This window comes from Poromitra crassiceps (genome assembly GCF_964638095.1).
Source record: "Poromitra crassiceps genome assembly, chromosome: 2".
NCBI classification, from domain to species: Eukaryota; Metazoa; Chordata; class Actinopteri; order Beryciformes; family Melamphaidae; genus Poromitra; species Poromitra crassiceps.
Window position 1 is genome coordinate 64,285,472 of NC_139624.1, and position 27,982 is coordinate 64,313,453.

The 27,982-nt window shown below is 45.2% G+C and overlaps 1 protein-coding gene across 3 annotated transcripts in view; it reads left to right on the forward strand.

The window, feature by feature from the left end:
• LOC310789783 (rho GTPase-activating protein 12-like) overlaps positions 1-27,982 on the forward strand; it is a 118,761-nt gene that overhangs the window by 16,154 nt on the left and 74,625 nt on the right. For all 3 annotated transcript variants that reach the window (XM_083651463.1, XM_083651464.1, XM_083651465.1), the window contains exon 2: positions 7,458-8,218. In XM_083651463.1, coding sequence (XP_083507589.1) covers positions 7,544-8,218 — 675 coding nt within the window. In that variant the 5' untranslated portion in view covers positions 7,458-7,543. The remainder of the gene's footprint in view (positions 1-7,457; positions 8,219-27,982) is intronic.

Below are 27,982 nucleotides of genomic sequence, written 5' to 3' on the forward strand. Positions count from 1 at the left end.
GTCAGCAAGTTCTCCACGAAAGTAATCACCGAGTCACCCTCGGCCTCTTCCCGTATCCCGTATATCCGGATATTATTTCGTCTCGACCTACTTTCCAGGTCCGTCACCTTTTCCCGTAGCCTGCGTTGTTCTTTGAGCAGCGATAGCATAGCTTCTTTGGTTACTGACCCGCTCTCTTCCACCACCGCAATCCGCTCCTCCACCGCGGAAATAGCCTGGCCCTGGGTGTTGAGTATTTCCCCGACCTCCGTTAGCTTCTGATAGAGTTCGACTTTCAGCGTTGTTATCTCCTCCTTCAGGTCTTTCTTTATTTCCCCCTTAAGTTCGGAGAAGGCCGAGTACATATCTTTCTTGAATTCTCTGAGTTCTTTGGAGATAGACAGCATTTCGTTGAGCAGCTCACCTCCGGTGCTGAGAGGGCCTTCTCCCTGGTTTTCGGCTAGCACGCCCACGCCATTCTCAGAAGTGGCCATTTCGCTATTTTTCGACGTAAAAGCTTCAGTTACCTTGTTGTTGGGTTTCTTTTCTTTTCTTTTCCTTCCCCTTCCACTCATTTCTTACTCGAAGTAGTTTATTTATTGAATTTTTCAAGTTTGGGGGTGAATTTGATACCGATTGAGACAGAGCACTTAACTATGCGACCGCCTCAGGCATGGCTCCACCGGAAGTCTCCAGACTGCAGCTCTTTGATATGCGGGTGTCGTCTTTCAGAACGGACGCTAATTAGGCTACTCAGTGGCAGCTCAGTGGCCTTGTGGTTTGAGTGTCCGCCCTGAGACTGGGAGGTTGTGAGTTCGATCCCCGGCCGAGTCATGCCAAAGATTATAAAAATGGGACCCATTGCCTCCCTGCTTGGCACTCAGCATCAAAGGGTTGGAATTGGGGGGTTAGATCACCTAATGATTCCCGAGCGCGGCGCTGCTGCTGCTCACCGCTCCCCCAGGGGATGGGTCAAATGCGGAGAACAAATTTCGCACACTCAGGTGTGTGACAATCGTTGTGACTTTACCTTTACCGTACTTTACCTTTACTTTACTTCATGGGAATAATTTGCTTTACAAAAACTGGAACCAAAAGATAAGATAAGCCTTGTACCTAATAGACCCCTTATACAGCTTGTCAACATTGAGCTGCGCGCGCAACGTGTAGGCAGAAAACCGTAAGCCCAGCATTCACAGACAGTGAAAAAGCCCCGCTGTCAGGACTGCTCTATGCCCATCTGCAACACACAGTTATATTTTAGTTTTAAAATGCAGTTCTCGGCTTACTACCACAGCTTATCGCCTAGTGATAAGCAATGTTATGCATCGAAATTAACGTTGTTTAATGGGATATGTCTTACAGACCCATACGCACTGGCGCTGTCAATTGGCCAAGCGTAGTGGCCGGCAATACATATCGTGCATTCCTTTATAACTGGGGATAGCGTAGATAATTATTCTGTAACTTGCAAAGATATATTGTTATGTTGATAATGCACACAACTCAATAATGACATTATGTAACGTTACTTGGTCGTTAACTAACCGAGCGATGTGGCTGAGCAGCCTACAGCTACAGGCAGCTTACCTGATTATGAAGAGCACTACAAAGTTGGGCATTTTTAATGATGTCCTCGTTCCAATCAGTTCAACTCAATAATGACATTATTTAACGTTACTTGGTTGTTAACTAACCGAGCGATGTGGCTGTTACTAGCAGCCTACTACAGTTTACCTGATATGAAATGAGCGAGCACTGCAAAGTCGGGCATTTTTAACGATTTCCTCTTTCGGCTTGCAACCAAAGACACCTACGGTTAGCATAAAAGCAGTATGAGTTGACGGGATTCGGTAAAACTTTAGTCCTTGCTTTTAATGCTAACCGTAGGTGTCTTTGGTTGCAAGCCGAAAGAGGAAATCGTTAAAAATGCCCGACTTTGCAGTGCTCTTCATAATCAGGTAAGCTGCCTGAAACTGTAGGCTGCTCAGCCACATCGCTCGGTTAGTTTAACGACCAAGTAACGTTACATAATGTCATTATTGAGTTGTGTGCATCATCAACATAACAATATATCTTTGCAAGTTACAGAATAATTATCTACGCTATCCCCAGTTATAAAGGAATGCACGATATGTATGACTAGGCTTGGCCAATTGACAGCGCCAGTGCGTATGGGTCTGTAAGACATATCCCATTAAACAACGTTAATTTCGATGCATAACATTGCTTATCACTAGGCGATAAGCTGTGGTAGTAAGCCGAGAACTGCATTTTAAAACTAAAATATAACTGTGTGTTGCAGATGGGCATAGAGCAGTCCTGACAGCGGGGCTTTTTCACTGTCTGTGAATGCTGGGCTGACGGTTTTCTGCCTACACGTTGCGCACGCAGCTTGCTTTGTTGTCATTGTGACGTAGGCGTATAATTGGTCTATAGGCTACATGATGGTGCATCTGTGATCCATAAAGTCGATCAGATGAATAGTGAAAGCCTTGTTACCATGCTGCATGTGGACAACACTTTCGTGTTTTATCACTTTGATCCTTAACGACCGCAGCTGCTGGGTGGAAATGCCTCCGCTCACCTTTCAATCCGGGAGCGGTGGCTGTCACCTGAAAGCACACCCCAGGACGGGAATGTGGCGGTGCTGCTTGGCTGTGTGTGAAAGCAATTTCTGTGGCGAGGCTGCTGGTTTTGCGGGCCTTCTGAACTGCAATTTTGCGCGATCTGTGTGTGAAAGTGGCTAGTGTCCACTGCTGTCATTGGATCGCATGCAGGATGTGTGTGTGTGTGTGTGTGTGTGTGTGTGTGTGTGTGTGGTCGTGCTGTCGTCACCTGGCTCTGCAGAGGGTGGTCAGGTTCCCATGGTGGATATCCTATGTGGCCGCATCGGTTACCACGGCAGTCTATGTTGACTGTGTGTTGTGGTTTTTGCCGCACTGTGTTCTCTCGACTCACCATACATACATACTAACAGTATGACTGTGGTCTGAAAATAGTTCATGTCTGTGAGTTAGGCTGTGTGTTACAGTGGTAATTAGGTGAGTAGTGCCTTTTTGTCGCTGGGGCCACGTCTCTGGAACCGGCTCCCAGCAACAATCAGGGCATCTGACTCTCTGGCTGTTTTTAAATCAAAACTGAAGACTAGAGCTGGGTATTGGTTCAAATTTCAAGAATCGATTCGATTCCGATTCACAAGGTTGCGAATCGATTAATTTCGATTCGATTCAATTCCGATTCGATCAATTTCAATATTGATTTGGTTAGTGATACCAAAACGTGTTTTTTGAGCTGTAACCTGAATTACATGACTGTCCAGTTATGTAACACAGGGGTTCCCAACGAGCCAAGTAGATACATGGGGAAAAAAAGTTGCAGACCTGTTGTCAATTTTAATGGTTTTAGTTACACGTATATTTACTTACCAGGTGGTGACAAAGGGTAAATAACAGCCTTTTCATCTGTCAATAAAGACACTTTCACAATTATGCACAGTGATTTGATTTCAGCCTACCGTATATAATTTCTAAAAGTAGATATTAACACATTCACTGCCAGCCGTTTTTTTTTTACTGTAGGTAGCTTCTGCCAAAGGTTTTTTTTGAGGATTCTGGCTCATCTTTCAACAGCCGAGGATTATTTTCTGCTAAGATTTTGTGAACACAAAATATCTCAAAAGAACTACCGTAAATTCCGCACTATAAGCCGCACCGGACTATAAGCCGCAGCAGCAAAATTGACTGTTTGTTACATATATAAGCCGCACCGGACTATAAGCCGCGGGTGTTTTAATGTTTTTTTTTTTTTTTTATTGTGTTTTAATGTTTAATTACCATATGTAAGGGTTCGTGCACAGAGGGGATTGTTGGGAAAGAGATGGCTGTTTGAGGAAGCTCCCATTTATTAACATTTCAACAAAACAACATAACACAACACCACCTGTTTTTTTTTTTACAGTGCACACAGTGTCCGCGGTGTGGTGAAAAGAGGGCAAGAGAGGAAATTAAAACAGAAGTGGATTTATAGTTAGAAAGAGTGCTAAAGAAGAGAGAATTCCGTTTTTTATTTTTATTTTTTCTGAAAAAATCCATAGATAAGCCGCACCGTTATATAAGCCGCAGGGGCCAAAAAAGCCCAAAAAACGGGGAAAAGCCGCGGCTTATAGTCTGGAATTTACGGTAATAGAATGTGTGCTTTCTCTGTCTAAAAGAGTTAGTTTGTAGAGTTAGTAGTTATGTAGGCATTAGCACTTGAATACAGCATGGTTTCAGCGTCTGAAAATTTAAGCTGAGAAAAATGCCTTTTTGTGAAATTCGATAGAACAGTCACTTTAACCATAAATTTTTGGCATCAGTAAGACGTCAGACATCTAAACAATAGTTTTGAACAGTAATTTCCTCCATAACAGCAGGAAACCCCCCTCTCCTTCAAACTCCTCCCTCCATGTGTGTTCTCCTCCTGCCTCCCTGGCTCTGCAGCGGGCGTGTCACAAGCGAGTTGCTGCTGCTGCTGCTCCTGTCTGCTGGCGGCCGCTCTTTGGGCGAGTCTGGATGGGCTCGCTCGTTTCTTGGGGTTTCGGTTGAGAGCTTTGATGAAGCTTTTGCGATTCTGGTCTTATTTATGCTGCGTGTTTCAAAGTGTGTTCCACCCGTAATCTATTATGCAAATTTGCAATCCCCCACCGCCAGCTCCCTGCACGAAAGCGAAAGCGTTTTCGCCAATCCATTTTCATGAGAATGGCTTCCTCACGCGGCTGTTTTTGCTTGGCTTTCTCTCGTCTGGAGAGCACTGTCGCCACTTAGTGGGTCGGTAAAATAGATTATACACATTCAATACCTCCCATATTTTAATATGAGATGTAAAAGGGGTTGATCGACGTCCCACCGTCAAAACATTTTTTTTTTTTTAAGACGAGATATCTCGTCAACGGCAGTCAACCGTTTTTTTTTTAAGACGAGATATCTCGTCAACGGCAGTGAACGTGTTAATGAATGATCAAACATTTCCATTCATGTAGCCTACAGTATTTATGTTTTTGTTTCAACTACAAACATAAATAAACGTCAACTTGAAGGCTGACCTGTTAGTGTTCAGGCAAAAATCAGACTAGAGCAGAGTAGGATAGGCCAGATTAGGCTGTAGACTAGCTAGATACTATGTCCCAGTTAGCTCTGGTTAATGCTTAGAGTAGTCAGTTGTCTGATCTTCCCCCCCCCCTCTCTTTCTCTTTCCCCCGCTCCTTTCCCTTCCTCCCCCTCCTGTTCCCCACTCTCCCACATTTCCCACTACCCCCCCCCCGCACCCTCTCCTTCCATGCTCTTCCCTCCCCCGCCGCCCCTTCCCACGTTCCCCCTGCTCTCCCTCCCCTGCACCCTCCCACCTCTCCTTCTCTGTTCTCTCCTCCTCCCTGTCCTCTCCCCTCTCTCACATTCCCCCTGCACTCCTTCCCCTGCACCCCCCCACCTCTCCTTCTCTGCTCTCTCCTCCCCTCTGTCCTCTCGGGGGGGGGGGGGGGAGGGGGCGGAGAGGTCTGTTCCCTCCCCCGCCTCCTCCTCCCGCGTTCCCCCTGCACCCTCCCACCTCTCCTTCTCTGTTCTCTCCTCCTCTCCCCCTGCACTCCTTCCCCTGCACCCTCCCACCTCTCCTTCTCTGTTCTCTCCTCCTCTCTGGGGGGGGGGGGGGGGATGTGGGACGCTCCCCCTGCTTCTCTACCCTGGCTCTCCCTCCCCTGCACCCCCATCTCTCCTTCTCTCCTCCTCCACATTCCTATCTTCTCCCCACCTCCCCCCTCTCCTCCGTCTATATTGCTCATTCTCTCCCCACCTCCTCCCTCCCCCTGCTCTCTTCTCCCCCACACCTCCCCTCCCTTCCCCTCTCCTGCTCTCTCCTCTTGCTCCTCCCCACCTCCTATACCCTCCCCACCCCATCACTCTCTCACATTCCCCCTGCTATTCTCCCTTCTCCTGCGCTCTCCTCTGCTCTCCCCTCATTCCTATATTTTCTATATTATCAATTGTTCAAATGTTATCTTTATTCTGTATATTCTTGTTACTGTTGTGTCAGCTAGAATTAGCTAGACATACTTTCTGTGAAGCCCTCTGAGACATGCTTGTGAATTAGGGCTATATAAATAAACTTGACTTGACTTGACTTGACTTGAAACTATGTTTCAACTACCACACACAGCATAATATTTTAGCCGTTTTTTTTTTTTTTTAATCGATCTCTGGACATATGAATCGATAATCGAGGATTAAAATAAAAATCCTCTCTGTGTTACCCTAGGCTCAAGCTCTTATGTCCTCGTCCTTTTAAAACTCTGTCATAAATCCTATGCATTTTTTTAACCTTTTTATGATTTGTGCTTATTATTGTCTATTTTATGGGTAATTGACCAGTTTTACTACTTTGTGCTTATTATTGTCTGCTTTATATGTAATTGAAAAGTTTTACCATGTTGGTATGATTGTTTTATTCTCTGCACCTTGAGATTTCGTTTTCGTTATTTGTGAGGCTGAAACTGAAAGCGTTGTACAGGTACCACCATGTCTTCTTGAGTACATGTCTGTACCTGTACTCAAGACATGGTACAAAGCTTTCACTTTCAGCAGCGTTACAGATACCACCTTATTTCTGTAGAAATATGGTGAGGTGGATTTGTAAGGTGGAAACTGAAAGCTGTCTACCATGTCTTGAACAGTATATAAGGTGGAAGGATTTGTAAGGCTGAAGGCTTTGTACCATGTCTTGAGTACAGGTAAGGTGTGATTTGTAAGGTTGAAAGCTTTGTACTGCGTGTGTGTGTGTGTGTGTGTGTGTGTGTGTGTGTGTGTGTTAGGGATGGGCATTTCTAGCAAAAACACTATTCGAAATTCGCTGGCCAAAGTCGACTTTTAATCGAAATTCGAAAATAAATAAAAAAATGTAAAAAAAATTAAAAATGTAAAAAAAATAATAATAATTGTGAGTGAAATGTTGCATTGTCTCCCCTGATTCTAAGTCTAAGGCTTTATTAATTAATAGAAAAAGCTTCTGCTGTGGATTTTTAGCTCAAACAAGCATTGCACCACTGAAGTAAAGAACATGTTACATGACATTGACATTTTCGAAAATAAAAAACAGTTTTGACAATCATGAGTGGTTCATTAAATATTTAGTAGGCTCAGGTCTGAGTGCCAAAGGGGTGCCAAAGTCACCCCCTCTCCCTCTTCACCGACTGACCAAGCCGGTGAAGTTTTTTTTTCTTTTTTTTCTTTTTCGAATTTCGACTTTCAATAATAAAAGTCGACCTTGATAATAACAACGATTATTCGAAAATTCGAAATTCGATGCCCATCCCTAGTGTGTGTGTGTGTGTGTGTGTGTGTGTGTGTGAGTTCAGTTTGTGCTCAAGGGCTTGCACCTTCCCTATCTTGAGAATGTAGCTTGTGACGTCTAACTAAAACAAAACACCCCGTCTCTCTCCTCTCCTGCAGCAGTTCCCCAGTCAGCCATGAGGATCCCTCCAGGCCTGGGCCGCTGAGCCGCCGAGGTCAGAGTTCAAACGGTCCTTCCGGCAGTCATGGCCGACAGAGAGGGGCCCGTCGCCCCGGGCCAGGTCTACATTGAGGTGGAGTATGACTACGAGTACAAGGCCAAGGACAAGATGGTGACCATCCGCCAGGGAGAGTGCTACATGCTGGTGAGGAAGACAAACGAAGACTGGTGGCAGGTGAGGAAGGAGGAGGGCACGAAGGCTTTTTACGTGCCGGCCCAGTATGTGAAGGAGGTGCGTCGGGCGCTCATGCCCCCCCAGAAGCCCACCCCGAGGGTCAAGCCCACCGTTCTGGACATCCGCCGGGCATCCGATGAGAACCTCAACAGGCCCCAGCAGGAGATGTCCAGCTTTGGGCGTTCATCGCCCTCCTCCACCCCGTCACCGTCCTCTGACCGTGTCACACCGCCCGCTCTGCCCAAGGACGCTAACCAGAACGTGGGGAGTCCACATCACTGCAAGGTGGTGGCCGAGCTGGTGCTCCTCCACAACAATAACAACCATCACCACACCACTAACTCCACGTTGCCACGGACACGGGCGGACTCGCCCCCTCCCAAAGTGGGGAACAACCACAACAAGAGTCCAGACAGTGACCGGACCCCCCCACCGGACGACCTGCCCGGGGAGGGGTCCAACATGATCCGCAACGACTCCGAGTCAGGAGACGACTTGAGCAGCAGCTCCACAGAGCACATGCAGGTAGGAGAGGCTGCTAGGCCTGCATTAGCTGCTTCACTTGTCACCACAAGGCTTTTGTGAATTCTTCAATAATTTAAAGTAATAGTACACTCCAAAATGAACAAATTAATTGATTTCAAATGTATTATTTCCTTTAAACACGGGACATTTGATTAAATTTGACTGTTATGCTTTGCAATAGAATGGAATGGGGGAATTCTTCGTGTCATTCTCGTCTTTTTCCTTCTCCCAGTTTTCGCATTTCCCTTCTCATGTCATGTCTGACTCTACATTTATTCCACTACTCTACACTCATTTCACCCAATTCTGCAGAGAAGCGTCCTCGCCTGCCATCACATCCTGTCATGTCAGGAGTTGAGCGATGGCACGTCCTCTGTCTCTCTCTGTCTCTCTCTCTGTCTCTCTGTCTGTCTCTCTCTGTCTCTCTGTCTGTCTGTCTCTCTCTGTCTGTCTCTCTCTGTGTCTCTCTCTGTCTGTCTGTCTCTCTCTGTCTCTCTGTCTGTCTGTCTGTCTCTCTGTGTGTGTCTCTCTCTCTCTCTGTCTCTCTGTCTGTCTCTCTCTGTCACTGTCTCCTGCAGAGCTGCATTCATTCATCATCAGACCTCTTTGCCTCATTTGGCAGATTTGACAAGAGCAACGAGAATTGCAGGTGCTTATTAAAATCCTCTGCCGTTGCCCTTGAAGGGGGAATGTCCGGAGTCCGGACTGGTGCAGAATCAGATGTGTGTCCTGACTGCTGTAGAATCAGATGTGTGTCCTGACTGCTGTAGAATCATGTGTGTGTGTCCTGTAGGGATGTTCATTTTGAACAATTTCCATAATCGAAAATCGGGAAAATGAACGATCAATTAACGATTATCGATAGCGTAATAATGATAATAATAATAATAATAATAATATATATATATATATATATATTTTTTTTTAAACTCTGGTCTGGTAATAACGTTGCACGTTCTCGGCCACCTATAATGGCGATGCCGCTGTGTAGTAAGAATATCAGACACTAGCGCTGTGGCCAGGTAAACAAACATGTTACATGTCAGGTTACATGATGTAAGGCAATCAGCGTCTTCCAGCTTAGCTGACCGCACAAGAGTCAAATCAACAGGCCTGAGCCTCACTGAGGTCCGCAGACCGCTAGGTGCGTTTGTTTGTGTCCCCGGCGCATACCGGTGTGAATTCCCCATGTTTAAAACAGTTTTGTTGGCACAAAGGCCCGTGCCCAGCCAGAAAACTAGAGACTATATGAAGCTCCACCTCACGTTAGTCGGCTGTGCAATGGAGTGGGGCGAGGAGGAACGAATTCCACCCAAACCTAGTCTGCAAAACAAACAAAAAAAACGATAAAAATTCCACATGATCGATTCAATTCCTTAACGATCAATTATCGATTTTTGATAATTGATGAACATCCCTAGTGTCCTGGCTGGCACAGATTCAGATGTGTGTGTCCTGGCTGCTGCAGAATCACATGTGTGTCTTGACTGCTGTAGAATCAGGTGTGTGTGTCCTGGCTAGGGATGGGGCCGATCCAATATCGGTATCGGGTGCCGATACTGACGTAATTCACGGATCGGATATTGCCGATCCACGTGCTGTGTGTGCCGATCCAGCATGGCTCGCGCTGAGCCCCCAACGTAACATGAGACATGCCTCCGCTCCAGAAATTCCATTCCACAGTTTGCAGCGCGCTAGCATACCGCAGGCTGCTGTAACTTAACATGTCCGTGGAGTGGAGATATTTACTCTTGAAACACCAAAAAGCAAGACAGCAACTTGTAATGACACGAAGGCTAAGGTGATTACTGAGAAGTCCGTGTTATTATCGCTGCATCTCTCTCTCCCCCTCTCTGATGTTGCATCAGATGTTGATAGTAGTAATGTTATGGAGTTAATCATACATAGCAACAGGTTGTACTCATTTACACAAAACCGGAAGTCCCCAGATGCGGAGCGTACCACTTGGTAGTTTCTGGTGGGGGTTTCCGGGGGATCAGACCAAGTGTTCAAAGTGGCAGGGGTGTTTAATTGTTGGTTTGTTGAAACGATGGTTGAAATGTTATTTAATACATTTGAGTGGAAATGGAATTGTCTAATGACCTAATTGTTCTTGTTTATGAAGCAGGTAGCTAATGTTATGAGATAATGAATTACCAAATACTAATTATGTCTCTTAGCAGGAGCCAGCTACAGGCAGAGGGTCCTTCTCTAAAGCAGCAATGCCTAAATAGTTCAGATTTGATTTATAATGATCCTTTTTTGCTTTGTATATTTCCTTCATTTTGTCTGCTTTTTTCAAGTTGTATTTTTCTTTCCTATTTTCTTCAATTGGCCAAATTTGTGTCTGTACTGTATATTCAAGAAAAAATAGCTATGGTATCGGAAAAATATCGGTATCGGCAGATATCCAAATTCAGGTATCGGAATCGGATCGGAAGTGAAAAAAGTGGATCGGTGCATCCCTAGTCCTGGCTGCTGCAGAATCACATGTGTGTCTTTTTGGGGCAGGGCGGCTGTTGCAGTTGGGTCATTAAAGACTAAATGGTCTGTTCACGGCTCCACTGCTTAATGGAGGGTTCTGTAAATTAGTCGCAAAGATGGGTTTAATGGGTTTAATGTGAGAAATGGTGAAAAACAACTGCTTGGTTATGTAGCTTTGCTTCACTAGCTTGTGTCGAAGAGCTGCTTGCTTGATACCTGTATAGCGACCACGCTCTGTCTAAAGATCGATTGAAGCTTCAGACTTAGGGCTGGGCAATATATGGATATTATATCAGGGTTGGCACTGGGACGATGGCATCGGCCGTCGTCGATGGGCCGACCCCCATCGACCTCTGAGCCTTCTACATCGGACCATCGTGATTATCTGTTCGAATGAAAATATTTAATAATAAAAAAGGCCAACTCCAACTCCGCAGAGGAGGATGGAGAGGATAAGCAGAAGACAGTTGTGTTGTGAAAATGTTAAGACAAAGAAGAAACTTCACGTTCTCTTTCCTGTTTTCAACCCAATGTGAGTAATGTTACAAATACAAACCTTCAACTGTGAATTCAACTCGCCTGTTTCCATGAAGTCACTCCATTACATAGGCTGCCTGCTGCTGTGTTTCTATCTCTCCTTAACGTAATGTTAGGTTAAAAACTGAGCCCACACGAATCTAACGTTAGCCACCAGTAATTCTGCCCGTTTTCTGCCAGCTAGTTAAATTCAACACACACGTTGTTGGTCAGGATCTGTAACGTTAATATTATTTCTTTTGTGCCTTTCAATATTGCTGGTAGTGATAGACTACTGTTTGAGTCACCTGGGTCTGTGCTATAGTAGTAGCCTATCCAACCCCGCTGGTCTCTGATGACATGTACAGCTCAGCTGTCCTGTTGTAAATGTGAGTGCATTGATGTTTCACTGTGGAAACATTGCAATGGCTATTTGGTTGACATCGCACAACCCTAATCGTGATATGAGACTAGATTGTCTTAGATTTTGGATATTGTTATATTTAGAGGTCGACCGATTAATCGGCCGGCCGATTAATTGGGGCCGATTATTGGCATTTTTAATTAATCGGCATCGGCCTGCAAAAAAAAAAAAAAAAAAAAGATTTTTTTTTTGCCAGGCCAGGCCAGGCCAGGCCAGGCCACCGGGCATTTGCCCGACGTGCCCGATTATGCAGTCCGCCACTGAATGTGAGTCTTCTCATGCACCCATGCGCCTACTGTAACGTTACGTTTCCTCAGTCACCACCATCTTCTGCAAACACACTTCTCCCATCAAATGACAGCAAATCTAAACAGTTACTGTACATTATTATTATTATTATTATTGTTAATGTATAGAACAGTGCATGAATGAGTTCTCTGACATACTGCTCTCTCGCTATAGCCTACCAGTCACTACTGAAATCTATACCGCATAACCCAATGTATTTTTCTATTTAATAAAAAGAATAATCAAAAACATGTTACTGTACTGGCTAAGATAACATCTTATATTAGATGTAGGCCTACAGTATAATGTTATATTCGATTTTCAATGTGCATGAATGGATAATGGAAATCTAGGCTACTAGATTTCTTTAAAAAAAAATACCAACAGAAGAATATTGCACATTTTTTGGGGGCGCTACCCACACGTTTAGCTGTGTGTTTCTCATTCCACGAATGTACAATCCTTACAAGTTGTACCCCGTTGTAAAGGTGACTAATCAGGCTTTCCAACTATATAAAATACAATACCAATTGGTATTATTAAAGGGGAGAAATAATCGAGCAAAATAACGTTTCCAAACTTTTTTTGAGGAGTTTATTTTAATCGTATTTTATCGAATGAAAAAAAAAATAATAATCGGCATTATATATCGGCCATCGGCCGCCCTGCTCTCTAAAGATCGGCATCGGCATCGGCCATTGAAAAAGCAATATCGGTCGACCTCTAGTTATATTGTGATATAGCATAAGTGTTGTCTTTTCCTGATTTTAAAGGCTGTATTACAGTAAAGTGATGTAATTTTCAAAAATATAGTGATATTTGATTTTGTCCATATTGCCCAGCCCTATTTCAAACCACATCATTCTAGGACCAGGCGAGACCCAACCCGAACCTCTTGATGCCCCTGGCCCTGATGGGAAACTGAAATGGAATTCTCCCCTTCCCTCCCTCTCCCTTCACCTTCCATCCCCTAGATTGATACCTCAGGCCTCCTCCCACTCCCACCTCCATGATATCTCTGTCATCACCCAGCACCAGCCGACTGGGTAGAAGGCCAGGAGCCGAGGCTGACAGTATCCTCCCTGGTCTGTGGTGGAGGTAGATCAAAGCCTAAACAAGGAGGAGGAGAGATCCAGAGAGCGTGAACCTAAAAATGCAGAGGCTCTCTAGCGTCCGATAAGAGCTATTTTTGGGGTGACTGTATCCAGGCAGGGTCAGCTTGTTTTATTTATTTTATTTATTTATTTGAGAAAGGGACAGTGCATATTAATGAACAGTACAGTCAGTACATGTAAATATGCCAGATTATAGCTCGAAGGCTAGTTTCCATCTGGAGTCCCTTGGCAGGTTGATGTAATTCAAAGAAAAAGCAAAGTGACAGAAAACGCATACATTACATAGGAAATATACAATATCAGTAATAGTACAATTAGTAAAAGAGAGAAAAGGAAAAATAAATGATTAATGGTAAAAGTTAGTACATGTGTGAGCATCCTGCACAATCACACATGGTCACAGGACTGGTTAAGTCTCAGCCACGCCTTCAGATGGCCCTTGAAGGTGGCCAAGCTGGAGCTTCCCCTTATAGAGGGAGGTAGGCTGTTCCATACAGCACTTCCTTTAAAGGATAGCACGTTTTGACTAGGGGTGGGACAAAATATCGATACTCACGGTAGGGCTGCTCGATTATGGCAAAAATCATAATCACGATTATTTTGATTGATATTGAGATCACGATTATTTAACACGATTATTGACATCATTGACATTGAGAACATCATGCATTTTTGAACATTGACACTGGCTTTTCTTTTTAACATTGGATGTCTTTGGATTTGAGATATAATTGAAAATAAATAAATAAATAAGTGAAAATAAATAAAAGTGCAAAGATTTAGAAATAAAATAAAAACTAAAATAAATATACAGTATATGGCCTACTATGTTGCAGTGAACTGCCACAACCAACTGCAACTATTAATCTACATTCAATATGTTGGTAAACATCTGAACTAGTAGTCCTTAAACCTCAAATCTAACCAAATGAGAACGCTATTGAGTAACGTCCGTTTACATTAGGCTACGTACATTAAATTACTCATTTGGCAGATAGTTTTATCCAAAGCGACTTACGTTTAGGTTCATAATAGGCTATTGTTAATGTTTATCTGTGAGATCGTTAGCTGTTGAATGCATATTCATGCATCATATCAATGCGGTCGCATTGTAAAGACTGTCCTGAATCGATGACTGTGTTGTGGCAGGAGTAACTAGATGGCGCTTTGTCTTTTTGTTCATTTAGCGTTATTTCTTGGTCATAGACCCCTTTGTGAGTGGATTTCAAGTGATTAAACAGAGGGAGAGGTCGTGTGGCGGGGTGCTGCCACGACCGCGCATATCTTGACAGGTGGGTCAAAACTCGCATCGCAATTCCGTGCTATTGCGATGCGAGTTTTGACCCACCTGTTAATCACAGGCACAGACTTGGAACAAACAGTGCAAGATATGCACAGTGTAAGGACCTTTAAACTCGGCGAAACCATAGTGTTTCCACCCCACATACGTTGTTTCACCTCTCTTCTCGACCAGCGGCTCTCTTTCTGTGAAATAAGCGGGGAGGAGAAACGTGCCTGTGGCTCTTCACACGACAGTCACAACTCGAGCTGGTGTGCTTTGGGGGAGGGCCGAGCAAAGGAAGGGGTGCGCTTGAACGAGAGAGACAAGAGCCGCAAAATCGTTTGATGTCAATTATCTTGTTTTCATAATCGTGGACAGCCCAAATCGTAATCTAGATTAAAATTCGATTAATCGAGCAGCCCTAACTCACGGTATCGCGATATTTCCACTTGCGATACGTTATCGATACACTGGCACCAAGTATCGATATGTTATTAAAATATGCAGGATTTTTAAACTGATTCCCCCACAGCCAATCGTAATCGTCTTTCTGGGTTTTAGACACGGAAGTAGATTACGGCTACCGTAGTAATTTTTAGACTTGCCAAAAAGCTGTTTTCAAGCTAAAAAAACAACAAACTGTTTTAAAGTTGTAATATTCTTCAGGTGAGAACGTTACATAGATGTGACCAGTTTATCAGAATAAGCCTATTTGGAAATCTTTAACGAGCAGCGAGGATCGGGAGCACTGGCTGTGCTGACACTGTCTACTGTGTAGGCTGCAGTGAGAACACACTGTCGATGTGCTTGCCTAACGTTAAATGCCGACCGGGTACAGCCATCGGCTCCTCGCAGCAGCAGTAACGCTCGCTTTGAACATGTAACTGAAGTCGGCCGCAGTGTAGCTTAATTCTGAATGTTGCCAAGCGTGTGTCGCGTGTGCAGACACGTCAGAGTTTCTGGGAAGACTATCGCCGATTACATGGAGCGCTCAGCGGGAAGCGTCACCAACAATTTCACTCTGGAAGGTGGTTCCAAAATGTGTCGTCTCCAAAGCGCAGAAACGCCGTCGCCGTCTTAAGGAGAGGCACTAACGATAAAATAATTCCCCGTTTCCATAGGAAACCGTCCTCGTGTAAAATGCCCCTTAATAGGTACTTACTCGATAGGCTACTAAACATTTTTAAACGGATACAATACTCATTTTCTACAGTATCAAGTTTATCGATACCAGCAGCGCTCCCTCTGCCTCCTCCACACAGACACACACAGCACCGCAGCTGTTAGCTACATTAGCTAATCCCACTACTGCTGCTGTAACCACTTCACCAACACTGGGCACAAAACGCTAGCCTGGGTAAACCCATCCCCCACGTGACCTGCTCTCAGACCTGTTCTCAGTCACTATAGTGACTGGGAACTGAGAGAGCAGGTCACGTGGGGGCTGGGTTTACCTAGGCTAACAAAACGCCAGTGTGAGTGACCAAATGTTTCAACTTGTTAACCAGTCGGAGTGACGCTCTTTCCAGTAACATATCGGCTTTGAAATCTGTTGATACATGGACCCTGCTTGTAGATTGCAGCTAAATTGAACGTTAAACGCATTGCCGGTGGAGGTACCCGGATGTAGCAGACAAAGAGTATTGAAGGCAAGATACGAAGCTTATCTTGTTTTTTTTTTACAACAGCGCTCCCGCCTTGATGTTGCAGTGGAACCACTGAGAGGAACAATCCAGTCGTCAGTTCTTATGGATTTAAGTTATTTGGTGCAGAATTGTCGAAGTTGCGATTTATAACTGAATCCTGGACATGCAGAGTTGGTGTTTGGGCTGTCTTGGGCTGCACTCTGAGCATACTGGGGGCAGTAGCTCAGCTTGAGGGAGGCTTTGGAGGGAATTGTAGCCTACATGAAACATGAAAGCTGGAACATCCCCACCCCCAACTAACTACTTAAGACAACTTAAAAATATATTGTGAATATTTGCCATTGTTCTCTTGTTTTAATAATAATTAAAAAAAGACTCTTAATGTGTAACTTTTCCTCCGTGGTATCGAAAATGGTATGAGTGAGTGAGTGAACTCTGAGTGAGTTCATGTCAATTCTGCTAATAAATACATAATACCTGCTTCTTGTCTTTTAGGGGTATTTTTTTCTCTTCAGTTACACAGATATCGTGATCTATCGTAGGCTAAATGTCTTCCAATATATCGATTATCGCAGAATCGCTGTATCGTGATAATATCGTTATCGAGGGCCAAGTATCGTGACCATATCGTATCGTGAGTTACTCCGCGATTCCCACCCCTAGTTTTGACCAAACAGGGTTCTTCTGAGCGCAACTTCACAATCCCTGTTGGTGATGGCTCTAGTTAGCCGGGTCGGATTGGCAGTAGATCTATATTTAATAAAGGTTAAAAGAGGTGGAGACGCTAGGCCATGCAGGACTTTGTATATCAAGCAGGCAGAGGTGAATTTCCTTAAGTTGTCAAAGCTTAGCATGTTGAATTTGGTTAGAATATTGCAGTTATGATAGGTGAAGGGTTTTTTATCTAGGCTTTTTAATGCTTTTTTATAAAGTGATTCGATTGGTTTAAGAATTGTTGAGCCTGTCATAGACCAACTGGTTAAGCAGTTTGTTTTTGGGGTGGCTGTGCATCCAGGCAGGGTCAGCTTGTTTTTGGGGTGGCTGTATCCAGGCAGGGTCAGCTTGTTTTTGGGGTGGCTGTATCCAGGCAGGGTCAGCTTGTTTTTGGGCTGGCTATGTCCAGGCAGGGTCAGCTTGTTTGAAGGCTCCAACTGCTGCTTGTGCTCTTTTGTTCCACAGGCAGTCGCAGCCTCCTCCACCATGGAGCTGAACAAAGAGCGACAGGCTTGAATGGAAAGTAGGTCATATCTGCCGAGGATCAGTCTGTAGCCCCCCGTCGCCCCGCCGTGGGGACCAGCGTGTGCGAGTGTGAACGCCATGTGCAATGATCCACCATGTGGACTAAAGAAAGTGAGAATGGAAGCCCACTAACATAGTTTACACATTTTAGACCCCATACGCAACACGGGCCAAATCCTCTTGGGTTGCAATTGAAAAATCTCAAAAAGCCTGGGTGGGGGGTGGGAGAAAGATCATTTTTTGTGCTGCCGCCTGCTTTTGCCAACCTTTTTCAAATTAATTTCACGCAAATCACACGGGCCAAAATAATCACACATTTCAGTCTTGGGCATTTACATTTGCATGGACAGCTTTTCTCTTGAGTTTTTTTTTGCCAGGCTACAGACAGTGGTGACGGCCGGGCGGATGAGGAGCAGACAGCAGACGTGATCCAGTCAAACTCCTGGTGAAGCGCGGTGCCGGGGTCACAGGGGCAGGTGGAGCCCCCTCCCCTCCCCTCACCTCTCTTTGTGTCTTTGTGGTCTTGTGTTAGTTTTTCCTGTTTGGCCCGTTGCCAGGCGAGCAAATGGACCCTGCAGAAAACCACTTCTTTTAACTCCCCCCCATTTCCACTCCTTCCCCTCATTGCTCGGGTGCAGGCAAATTGTGTGTGTTTGTGTGTGTGTGTCTATGTGAGAGAGAGAGAGAGACACACACACACACACACACACACACACACACACACACACACACACACACACACACACACACACACACACACACACACAGAGACAGAGACAGAGAGGATCCCTCTGAAAATGCCCAGTGCTGAAGAAATGTTTCTGACCATTTGCCTTTTTCTTTTTCTCTTTCCTTCGTCGTCCAAAGCCATGCTCCCTCACCCTGATCACCAGAACAAAACGTTAAACACATTGGTTATGTTTAGGCAAGTAAAACACATTGGTTATGTTTATAAGGGTTAATGCACGACAAGGTGTCCATTATCAGAAATTAATGGACGACGCAGAGGCGTGGGTTGCTTCCGCGAAGTTCATTAATTTCTGATAATGGACAGTTGGACACCTCGAAGTGCATTAACCCGCTTATACCATGGTCACTTGCCAAAGAAACAAAACAAGACCATTTATATTTTCATGCATTTTGCAATCAAAATCTAGTTTTAATAACCTTGAATATGAGTTGAGAACCGGCGAGACAAAATAGTCCCCTCGGCTGCTCAAGATTAGGCTATCATTGGAAAAAATGGCCGCTTAGTGCCTGCACCTGGCACAATTCTAGAGTCAAGCTAACTAATAATTTGGCCAATTGTATGTAACAACATACAAAATAAAACGGCAATGTCTAAAAGTCCTTACACATCAAGAGCAATGCGAATATACGGCACGAAATTGCGATGCGAGTTTTGACCCACCTGTCAATCACAGCCACAGATGTGTACACGTTGGAAGCGAATTTCTGAAAAATCGACCGTGGTTCGAAAAACACTGCAATAACGCTCAGCGAAACTTCGCCGTTGGTATGCACGGTTGCATTAACTGATATAGGTTCGGAAAATATTATTGACGTGCAAATTAATCGCACGAAAAAAACGCTCCCGATGTGTAAGGACCTTAAGAATGCACTGACGTCTCTGTGTGTTGCTGTTAACTGCCCATTTCATTGTTTTCTTTTTGTAGATCTCGTCTTTTTCCCCTTCGACTTGATTTGTATCCGTGATAGAGGCAGCGCGCGCTCTGCGCCTGGCTGCTGCTTGCTGCAATTTGTAAACAAGAGGGTTTGACAGTTGACAGCTGAGAGCCCGGCTTCTGTCAGCTGACCAGAACGAAAATCTGATTTCTAAATAGCCATTATTTTAATAAACTGAGCACACAGGGGTAATCTAAATACGGTAGTTACTTTGACCGACTAATTTTTTTTTCTAAACTTATAAGAGTGCCATATTAAGCGTTAATGGTGGAATAGAGCTCAAACGGCTCTGTCGTGATCCTGGCGCATTGATATGAACGGAGAACAGACCATTTAGCTAGGTGTACATTATCACTATACATTATCACAAATGAATGGACACCTTGCAGCCAATCAGAATCGAGTATTCACCCAGACCATGGTATAAAGGCAATTTGCTCTCTCAAATCAAGCAATCTGATTGGTTCACAGCCATTGTATAATTCCAGTAACCGAGTTCAATAACCCATGGCCATGGGTTATTGGTTGCCATGGCAACTCTCTTACTAAGAGAGTAATAATAAGGCTTACCTCAAATGACAACGTAGAAAAAAAAAATGGCGGAGACAGCTGTCAGATCCTTGTGAATCGATCTTCGCTTATAACTTTACTAATACTTCGCAGAAAATGATGTTTTGTACAAGAATAGATGCGGGCTAATGTCTTCTTTGCAAAAGAAAGGCTGTTAACTCCGCATTTAACCCCGCATTTAACCCCGTAACGTTAGTTGGTGTCGGGCAAGCCCTGAGAATGCCAGGGTCACTACTGCTTCAAGTCTTTGTACAATGAGTCATTATGGACGCATGATGGCGCAACTCTCTTAAAGGCTTTGAAAACAAAATGGCGGAGACACCTTTCAGATCCTTGTGAATCGATCTTCGCTTATAACTTTACTAATACTTCGCAGAAAATGATGTTTTGTACAAGAATAGACGCGGGCTAATGTCTTAACCCCTCTCTCGCGCGCCCTCACTCTTAACCCCGCATCTCTAAATAAGACGTAACGTTACTTGGTACAGCTCTGGTGTCGGACTTTGCAAAAAGCTCTCAGGTTCGCAGCAAGCGCCAGGATTGGCCAATGTCGACTTCAGTCTCCAGAACGATCCAATCAAATCACCCGCATGTCTATCTTCTTGCTAGAGGTCCCGCCTTACAGTAGTGTTTCAACTGACTCTCAGAATACCATGCCAGTCGGACTTATAGTGTTATTATTATTATATTATTATACTTGGAACCCTTTTATAAAAGCAATATAGCACTCGAGCAGCGTGTGTTGTGGAATATATCCCCCTGCTCAGTTGTTATCCCACTCGGCCTGCGGCCTCGTGGGATAACAACTGATCAGGGGGATATATTCACCACAACACACTTGCTCTCGTGATATATTGCTTAACTCATTGAATGCCATGGACGTCCTTCGACGTCCAATTAAATAGTGACGTAGAATGCCACGGACGTCCTTCGACGTCCAATGCGTTTTTTGACGGTGGGACGTCGATCAAAGCCTTCCGCAGCTCCTGTACAACTATAGTAGCTATTGGAGGTGTATAACCTATTTTACGGACTCATTAGGTGGCGACAGTGCTTGCTCGGTGCAGTCCAGATTAGAGACAGGTCCGAGAAACAGCCTAAAAGCCGTGGATCAAAGACAACCCGATGCATGCTCCCAGAGCCATTTGCTCTGTCGCGGGAGCTGACATTGGCTCCGAACAGGAGTCAATCCGCGCTCACAACTGAGCCCCTCTGTCCCTGTCTGTCTGTCTGTCTGTCTGTATAGTTTCTCCACCCGATTAGCAGACAGGAAAGCAGCCCCTGACGCCAAACCATTCAGCAATCCGGGTTGGCTCTTCCCTGCTGTGGCGCTGAGAGCCGACAGCAGCACACAAACGCAGCACTCCGAAAATATAATGGTTGCGTGAGGCTGTGTGCAGTGTGGGGAGGAGTTTACGGGGGGAGGGGGGGAGGGGGGTGGTGCACGCAGGGCATCACACAACAACTACGTCACTACATCAGAAAATATTATCTTCAGACTCAGTGAATGTGCTTGAAATGCTGCATTTCACAAAAGGCGGATTATCTCAGCTAATAATTTGAAAAGCCTGAAAACGCTGAAAACAACCTATCTTCTCCGGCTCATAACTAAAGAACGGAAAATGGTATCAATAAACTTTTTTTTGCTGATGATACAATAGAGCCAGCTCGTTCTTGTGCGTGTTCGGTGTTTACATAGTAATATCACACAATATTCTGTGGGCCTCGAGAAATCACTGAAAACGCTCTGAAAACTCTGGCACTGGGAGCATCCGTTCTCCAAAAGTGGCTGGCACTGAATGAGTTAATTATATATCATGAGTAGGGCTGGGCGATATAGTTAAAAACAGGGGCGGACTGGGATCATAATTCAGGCCGGGCAAGATACCAAGCAGGCCAGGCCGATATGGGCCAACGCACGTGAAATTTGGGCCGTTTGAAGCCAGATTTGGGCCGTTTGAAGTCCAATTTTACAATGAGATGCACCCACTTTGACCCTGAAGTGTAATTATTACTTCAGACTAACTAATAAAGTAATAAAACCACTAGTAAACCAGTAGGCGGCGCCTAGCCTGCTGTTCAGTGAGTGGCCTGACTGCAAGCACCCAAAAAAAAAAAAAAAAAAAAAATTTTTTTTTTTTTTTTTTTTTTTGCGATTATCGATTCTGGAATAAAAGATCGATCCAAAAAATCGTGACATTAAAAATCGCGATACTTAGGTGAATCGATTTTTTCCCCCACCCCTAGTGATTAATGTGCCGTATTGTTACACTGAATGTTATGCTTAGGGATGGGTATCGTTAAGGAATTAATGATACTAGTACTCTTATCGATACGGCTTATCGATCCGGTACTTTAACGGTACTTTTTGTTGTTTTTAAGAGAAAAAACCCCCGAAACAAATGGGACTGGTTGTTGTCAGTTCTTTTTGTTATTTTTAAGAGGAGAAAGGGGGAAAAAAAGAGACAAATTAACCTGGTCACAGTTAGGTGGCACTCATTTATCCTTTCCTCGGTCATTCTCCCACTAGCTGCCATGGTGAAGGGGTTTGTGCTTGGACCAGCAGTAGAGGGAGGAGGGGTGGGGGTGGGAGTGGGACTGGGTTGGTTCATTGTAGCTGCAGGCTCAGCTTTAACAAAAAGAAAGTTGCAAATAATTTAAATATCCTAAAATATCCTTCTACCACACTGTGTTAATACCAACATTCAGCTAGGGAAAGCATAATAAAAATAAAGCAAGACAGTATCTGTCTGCTGCACTTCCCCCCAAATCACTAAATATCCCCCCCTGCTCTGAAAGTAAAATTTCTGAACGACAACTGAGATGATGACCGTCACCGGGGAAATGTTTACTACTCTCGTCTTAATCATTACCATGTTCACATAGTTACCTGATGAGGTAGACTGGGTAACGCAACCGTGGCATCATTGACAGGAGATGATGGAGGGCGAGCTAGCTTGTCAAAAACTGTGCATTTCTCCATTTGAATGTGATGCACTTTGGCTAAGTGTTTAGATAAATTGCGAAGGATAATAGCGAAGGATTTATTGCACTTGTGACAACGTGAATTGTCACCATCAACTCGAGTGAAGTACAACCACACTTTAGATCGCTTCGTTCTTTCAGCCATTCTTAACAGTGCTCTGCTCAGTTGCATGTCTAGTCTATCTGCCTGCTTGACTTCCCTGTTCCCTGTGCTGTGCATGCGTGTGGTGGGTGCTCTCGGGCACGCCCCCAGCCCCTCCCCTCTCTCAGTCCTACTCCTCTCGTCTTGGCTGGCAGTGCAGCAGCTGTGTCTCTCTCGTCTGACGGAGAGCAACGCGGAAAAGATGATTCCTTTTCTTGTTCGGAAATCGCAAAAAACACATCATAGGCCTGTCTTACGGAGTTGGTGAGATAAAATGTGCAAGATAACGTAACGTTTATATAGCAATTATATAGCCTATAGTAGGGATGTTCATTTTGAACAATTTCCATAATCGAAAATTAACGATCAATTATCGATAGTGTAATAATAATAATAATAATAATAATAAAAAAAAATATATATATATATATATATATATAGACCTCCATGCACCGAAGGTCTCTCAATACTGCGGTGTAGCACTAAACTCTATTGCAGCGGATTGGGCGTGATCAACCCTTCCACGGGCAACGTTGCAGACAGAGTAGGAAGGCTGATCCGTGAGCGGCTGCTTCTGGGACGCGGGTCGGGGTCGTAATCGGCTGGGTCTACTGGGCGAGGGTGTATGATGTTGTCAGACCCGAAACACCCCACGACCCCAGTCAACATCACTGATGACGCGTCCCAGCGCATGCTGTAGCATGTATTCTGAACCTATATATTACTCTGGTCTGGTAATAAGTTGCGCGTTCTCGGCCAGCTATAATGGCGATGCCGCTGTGTAGTAAGAATATCAGACACTAGGGCTGTGGCCAGGTAAACAAACATGTTACATGTCAGGTTACATGATGTAAGGCAATCGGCGTCTTCCAGCTTAGCTGACAGCACAAGAGTCAAATCAACAGGCCTGAGCCTCACTGAGGTCCGCAGACCGCTGGGTGCGTTTGTTTGTGTCCCCGACGCATGCCGGTGTGAATTCCCCATGTTTAAAACAGTTTTGTTGGCACAAAGGCCCGTGCCCAGCCAGAAAACTAGAGACTATATGAAGCTCCACCTCACGTTAGTTGGCTGTGCAATGGAGTGGGGCGAGGAGGAACGAATTCCACCCAAACCTAGTCCGCAAAAATAATATAATAATAATCCATAAAAATTCCAAAACGATCGATTATCGATTTTCGATAATTGATGAACATCCCTAGCCTATAGGAAATCTATTTTCTTAATTTCTCCACTCCAGTACCGATAAGAGAACCGTTAACGTGAAAGCTTATTGATCCTCCGGTATCCCGAAATCCGGCCCCGGGGCCCGTTTGGTACCGGGTCTCGGTACCCATCCCTACTTATGCTTGAGTGATACAAGCTATAATCGACAAAGACAGAGCACAATAAGCTGAAGTAGCCAATAAATGACGACAAGATTGTGACAAGAAGGTGCAAGACATAATCAACACAAAGATTTGCCTCTGTCCATTCTGTACTGAGACAATTTGATTTCTTGCCAAAGGAAGACCCTTTATGAGTTTACAACACTGTTAAAATCACTTTACTCACATACTAGGCTGAACATTCAGTAGTACGCTATATCAACACTGTTAAAATCCCTTTACTCACATACTAGGCTGAACATTCAGTAGTAGGCTATATCGGAGTGACAACATGAGAAACCATTTCAAGAGGAACCGTCATCTCTTTACTGCAACCTGTCAAAATGTGCCTGGGTCTCTCTGCGGAGCCAAAAGCACCAGCGTGGGTGAAAAAAGAAGAGGGAGGCTGCAACGGAGGGGGAGAGAAACACAGAGCCAAGCACTGTGGGGAGAGACGGCACTCCACTTCAGCACTCTGCTGACTCCATCCCCCACGGTGCCTTCACAGGTAAGAGGAGAAATCTGCTGACTCCGTCCCCCGCGGTGCCTTCACAGGTAAGAGGAGAAATCGGGGAAACACAACACACATAAAAAGCAGCGCTAACACGGCCGGGGCCAAAAATGCTTTTATAGCCAGAACATGATATCTAAATGACTTCACTGCAATCCTGCTAATAGCCACACGCGTCTCATAACACAGACAGCTCCGCGTGGGACATAGCTTGACCTGCCCGCTGAACCATAGCAGGAGGCCAGCAGTGAGTACCAGCTGTTTAAAAGACTCCAGACACGGCCGGCATGGGTTATGTAACCGTGCCATGAGAGCCTGGCGCCCTGAGCATCCTGGCCCATATGCAAACACAGTAACACACAGACCTCTGCAGCTTATAGCGCAGCACAGGTCAGTAAAGTGACTTGCTAAATCAAGCCTACATGAGTACACCCACACGTGCCCGACACCTCAAACACCAAATAGCAGCATAAACAACAGTTGGGGCTGTCGGTCTGACTCGTCAAGTCTAAATGTCACAGTAGTCACGGTTAGAGAGGGAGATCTCGCCCTGGACCCAAAAGAGTCCCAGACAAACATGTGTCGTGACTCGTGTCCAAGGCAAGCGTCCTCACATCGCACTGACCAAACAGCAATGATGAGGCTGGTAGTGAGTCAAGATGTCAAGGCTAGCGGGGTCTAGCTAATAGGCGGGGCTTAGCAGCTACCCAAGATGTACAGTAAGTAGTTAGGGCCTGCCAGGCGTCCTTACCTTCTCCTCGGGGTACATGCTGTCCCAGTTCACTGAACTACACTATCAAGCCCAGAGAGAGAGAGAGAGAGAGAGACAGGGGAGGGACTGTATCAACAGCAGTGAGCAATGGAATGAGAGAGAGAGAGAGAGAGAGAGGAGGGGGGGAGCGAGCAAATTAAATAGGTGATAGGTATCTCGGTCGTCCGCTGGGTGAATAAATACCAAGATGCATCACAAGCTGATCTACTGTAGGCAGAGCAACACTGGATGGTGAAAGGGGAGAGAGGAAACCAATATGGTATAGATAGATAAACAGACAGAGAGAGAGAGAGAGAGAGAGAGAGAGAGACATTGAATTGAGATCAGTGATAGACTATTGCAGACTGAAATCATACAGTACTAATCAAACAACATGGAAATTGATTCCCGGCAACTGGGCTCAACGGACCCGGGCCGTCTCCAGTCCCGGCTCTCTCTCTTTCTCTCTCTCAGGTTGCGATGCCTGACAACTACGTTTTCCGTGGAAGAAACACTGTCATTGGTCAATAAAGTGAACGATGACACACCTGTTGCTATGCAGACGTTTATTCAAGGATTTGCAAAATGATACACCCACTCCAGCCATATAGTAGGTTTTGACCTTGTTTTGTTACTACTGAACCACACTGGAGAGGATCTGAGAATGGGATCTGAGAATTAGATCTACTGGGGTTTGACCAATATGTCACGTTGACATTGACCTTTTATTAAATGTCACATACTGGCCAGTCATGTTGTCCTTGTCCACCACCGATATGACGGCATGTCCTCCCTCACCACAGCTAGCCATGCTTCTATTAGAATTAGATTGATTTCAGATGGTGCAGAATTAACATTCCAGGGTGGTGTGGGAGTCGCCAGAGGATTTTACTCGAGCAGCTTCAGCAGTGGCAATCTGCCAAGAAACCTGCCCTGCGTCTAGGAGTTGCTAGTTGCTGCCCCACCAGAATTTCATCAAGTATGGAGAGTCAGTGGAGAGTTGAGCTCTCTTTTGTCAGCAGGCCTTCCGCCCTGCCAACAACTGAATGCTGGGGGAAACAATCAAAATGTGTTTTTGAGGCGTGATCGGCAGCTTCAATCCGAAAACATTGGTGTCACCCTAGATTTGATACCACTTAACCCTAAATGGTGAGAAAGAGAGACCCCTCACTCCCCCAGAAATCCCAGACATTACAAAACAGACACGATGTTTCCCTAACCCGGAGAGCGACTCGCCAACCTGGGCTCTTGAAGGCTCCCCGGGGGCTGAGCCTTCAAGAGCCCAGGTTGGCGAGTCGCTTGCATGGTTTAATCCTCTTGTCGTAACGCAGGAGCACGGATCAGGATGGAGGGGAGGAGGGGTGAAAGGTCGCCGCAGGTTGGACGAGAGCCGCTGTGCTGACTGTCACTTAGACCACATCTGACAACAATCACTCAACACGGATGGCTAAGGAGAGAGACAGGTGGGCAGGGGGGAATATGACGCCAGCAGCAGAGGAAGCAGAAGAGACAGCACCAACGTTGGAAAGTAGAAGAGAAGCTAGAAGCTCACTAGAGGCCCAGACAGGAGAAAGAGAATGAGAAAGTAAGGCAGGCAAGAAGACACATAGACAGAGAGCGACAAGCACAAAGCACTATTTGCTCAGGTTTAATATTAGATTAGGAGAGGTTCAGCGCTTCACTTTTGAGGGGAAGGCAGACCTTCATTGATTTAGCCAGCCGGTCAACTCACTCACTGTATGTGTGTGTGTGTGTGTGTGTGTGTGTGTGTGTGTGTGTGTGTGTGTGTGTGTGCATGTGTGTGTGTGTAGGCACTGTAGCAGGAATGCCAAGTATGCGGTGGAAAACAAGCGGGGGCCTCCTTTTCAGCGGGCCGCGGAGTAAGACTCCCGGCACAGCTCCAGACTGCGGGGCACGGCACACAGGAGGAGGCGCTGCGCTTCACTTTACAACAGCGCTTACACTCATATTTGGTGGTATTTACAAGGTCATTATGTAATAAGAGCAGCACCTTCTTCTACTTGCTTCAAAGATTGCAGCTTCTTTGGAAATTGGCTGTTGTAAAGGGCGCTGTGCTGCTCGTTGGGATTTTAGACTTTGTGGCGGGGAACCCAATTGAACAGAACATGTCATTAGTAGGTTATTGTGGTGCTTTGATGTTTAGGAGCAGGTCGTTTGTTTTTGTGTACAGTAAGAAGAGCTTCCCAGGACCCCGAAGCAACAAGGTGACACACAAAAAGCTTTCTGAGGCACAAAGGACAGTTCTCAGCAGGCAGCGCTGCCTTCTATGAACACTGCACACATTCTGCTGTGTCTGGGAAAAAGACGTCACTGGCAATTAATGATCCATTCACTGCACCAAAATAGCTGGCACTAAAGCAGTGCCCAAACCTCTCTAAGGCTGAATCCATTTTCAAAGTACGCTCTCAGGGGTGTCTTGCTAACACCCGTGGCCTCCAGTCCACATAGCGGTCTATTTCAAAACACTGCTAAGCCCCTGATGTGACGCACTCACAACCTTTGCTCCGTTGCGCGAGTCAGAAAACACACAACTTAGCAGAGCCGAGCGAAAGGGCACACACATGGCCTTGTGTGCGTAGGTCGCTCACAGCAAAAGAAACAACAGCGAGAGCACAATGAACAATTCATTTAAGTCGTTTAACACACGCTCAGACAGTATAAGGCATTCAGTTTTAATGCTCGCCTACATCTTGAATGGTGACCTTGCACCGTTGCCCTTTCAAGTCAGCAGCCATGCGGT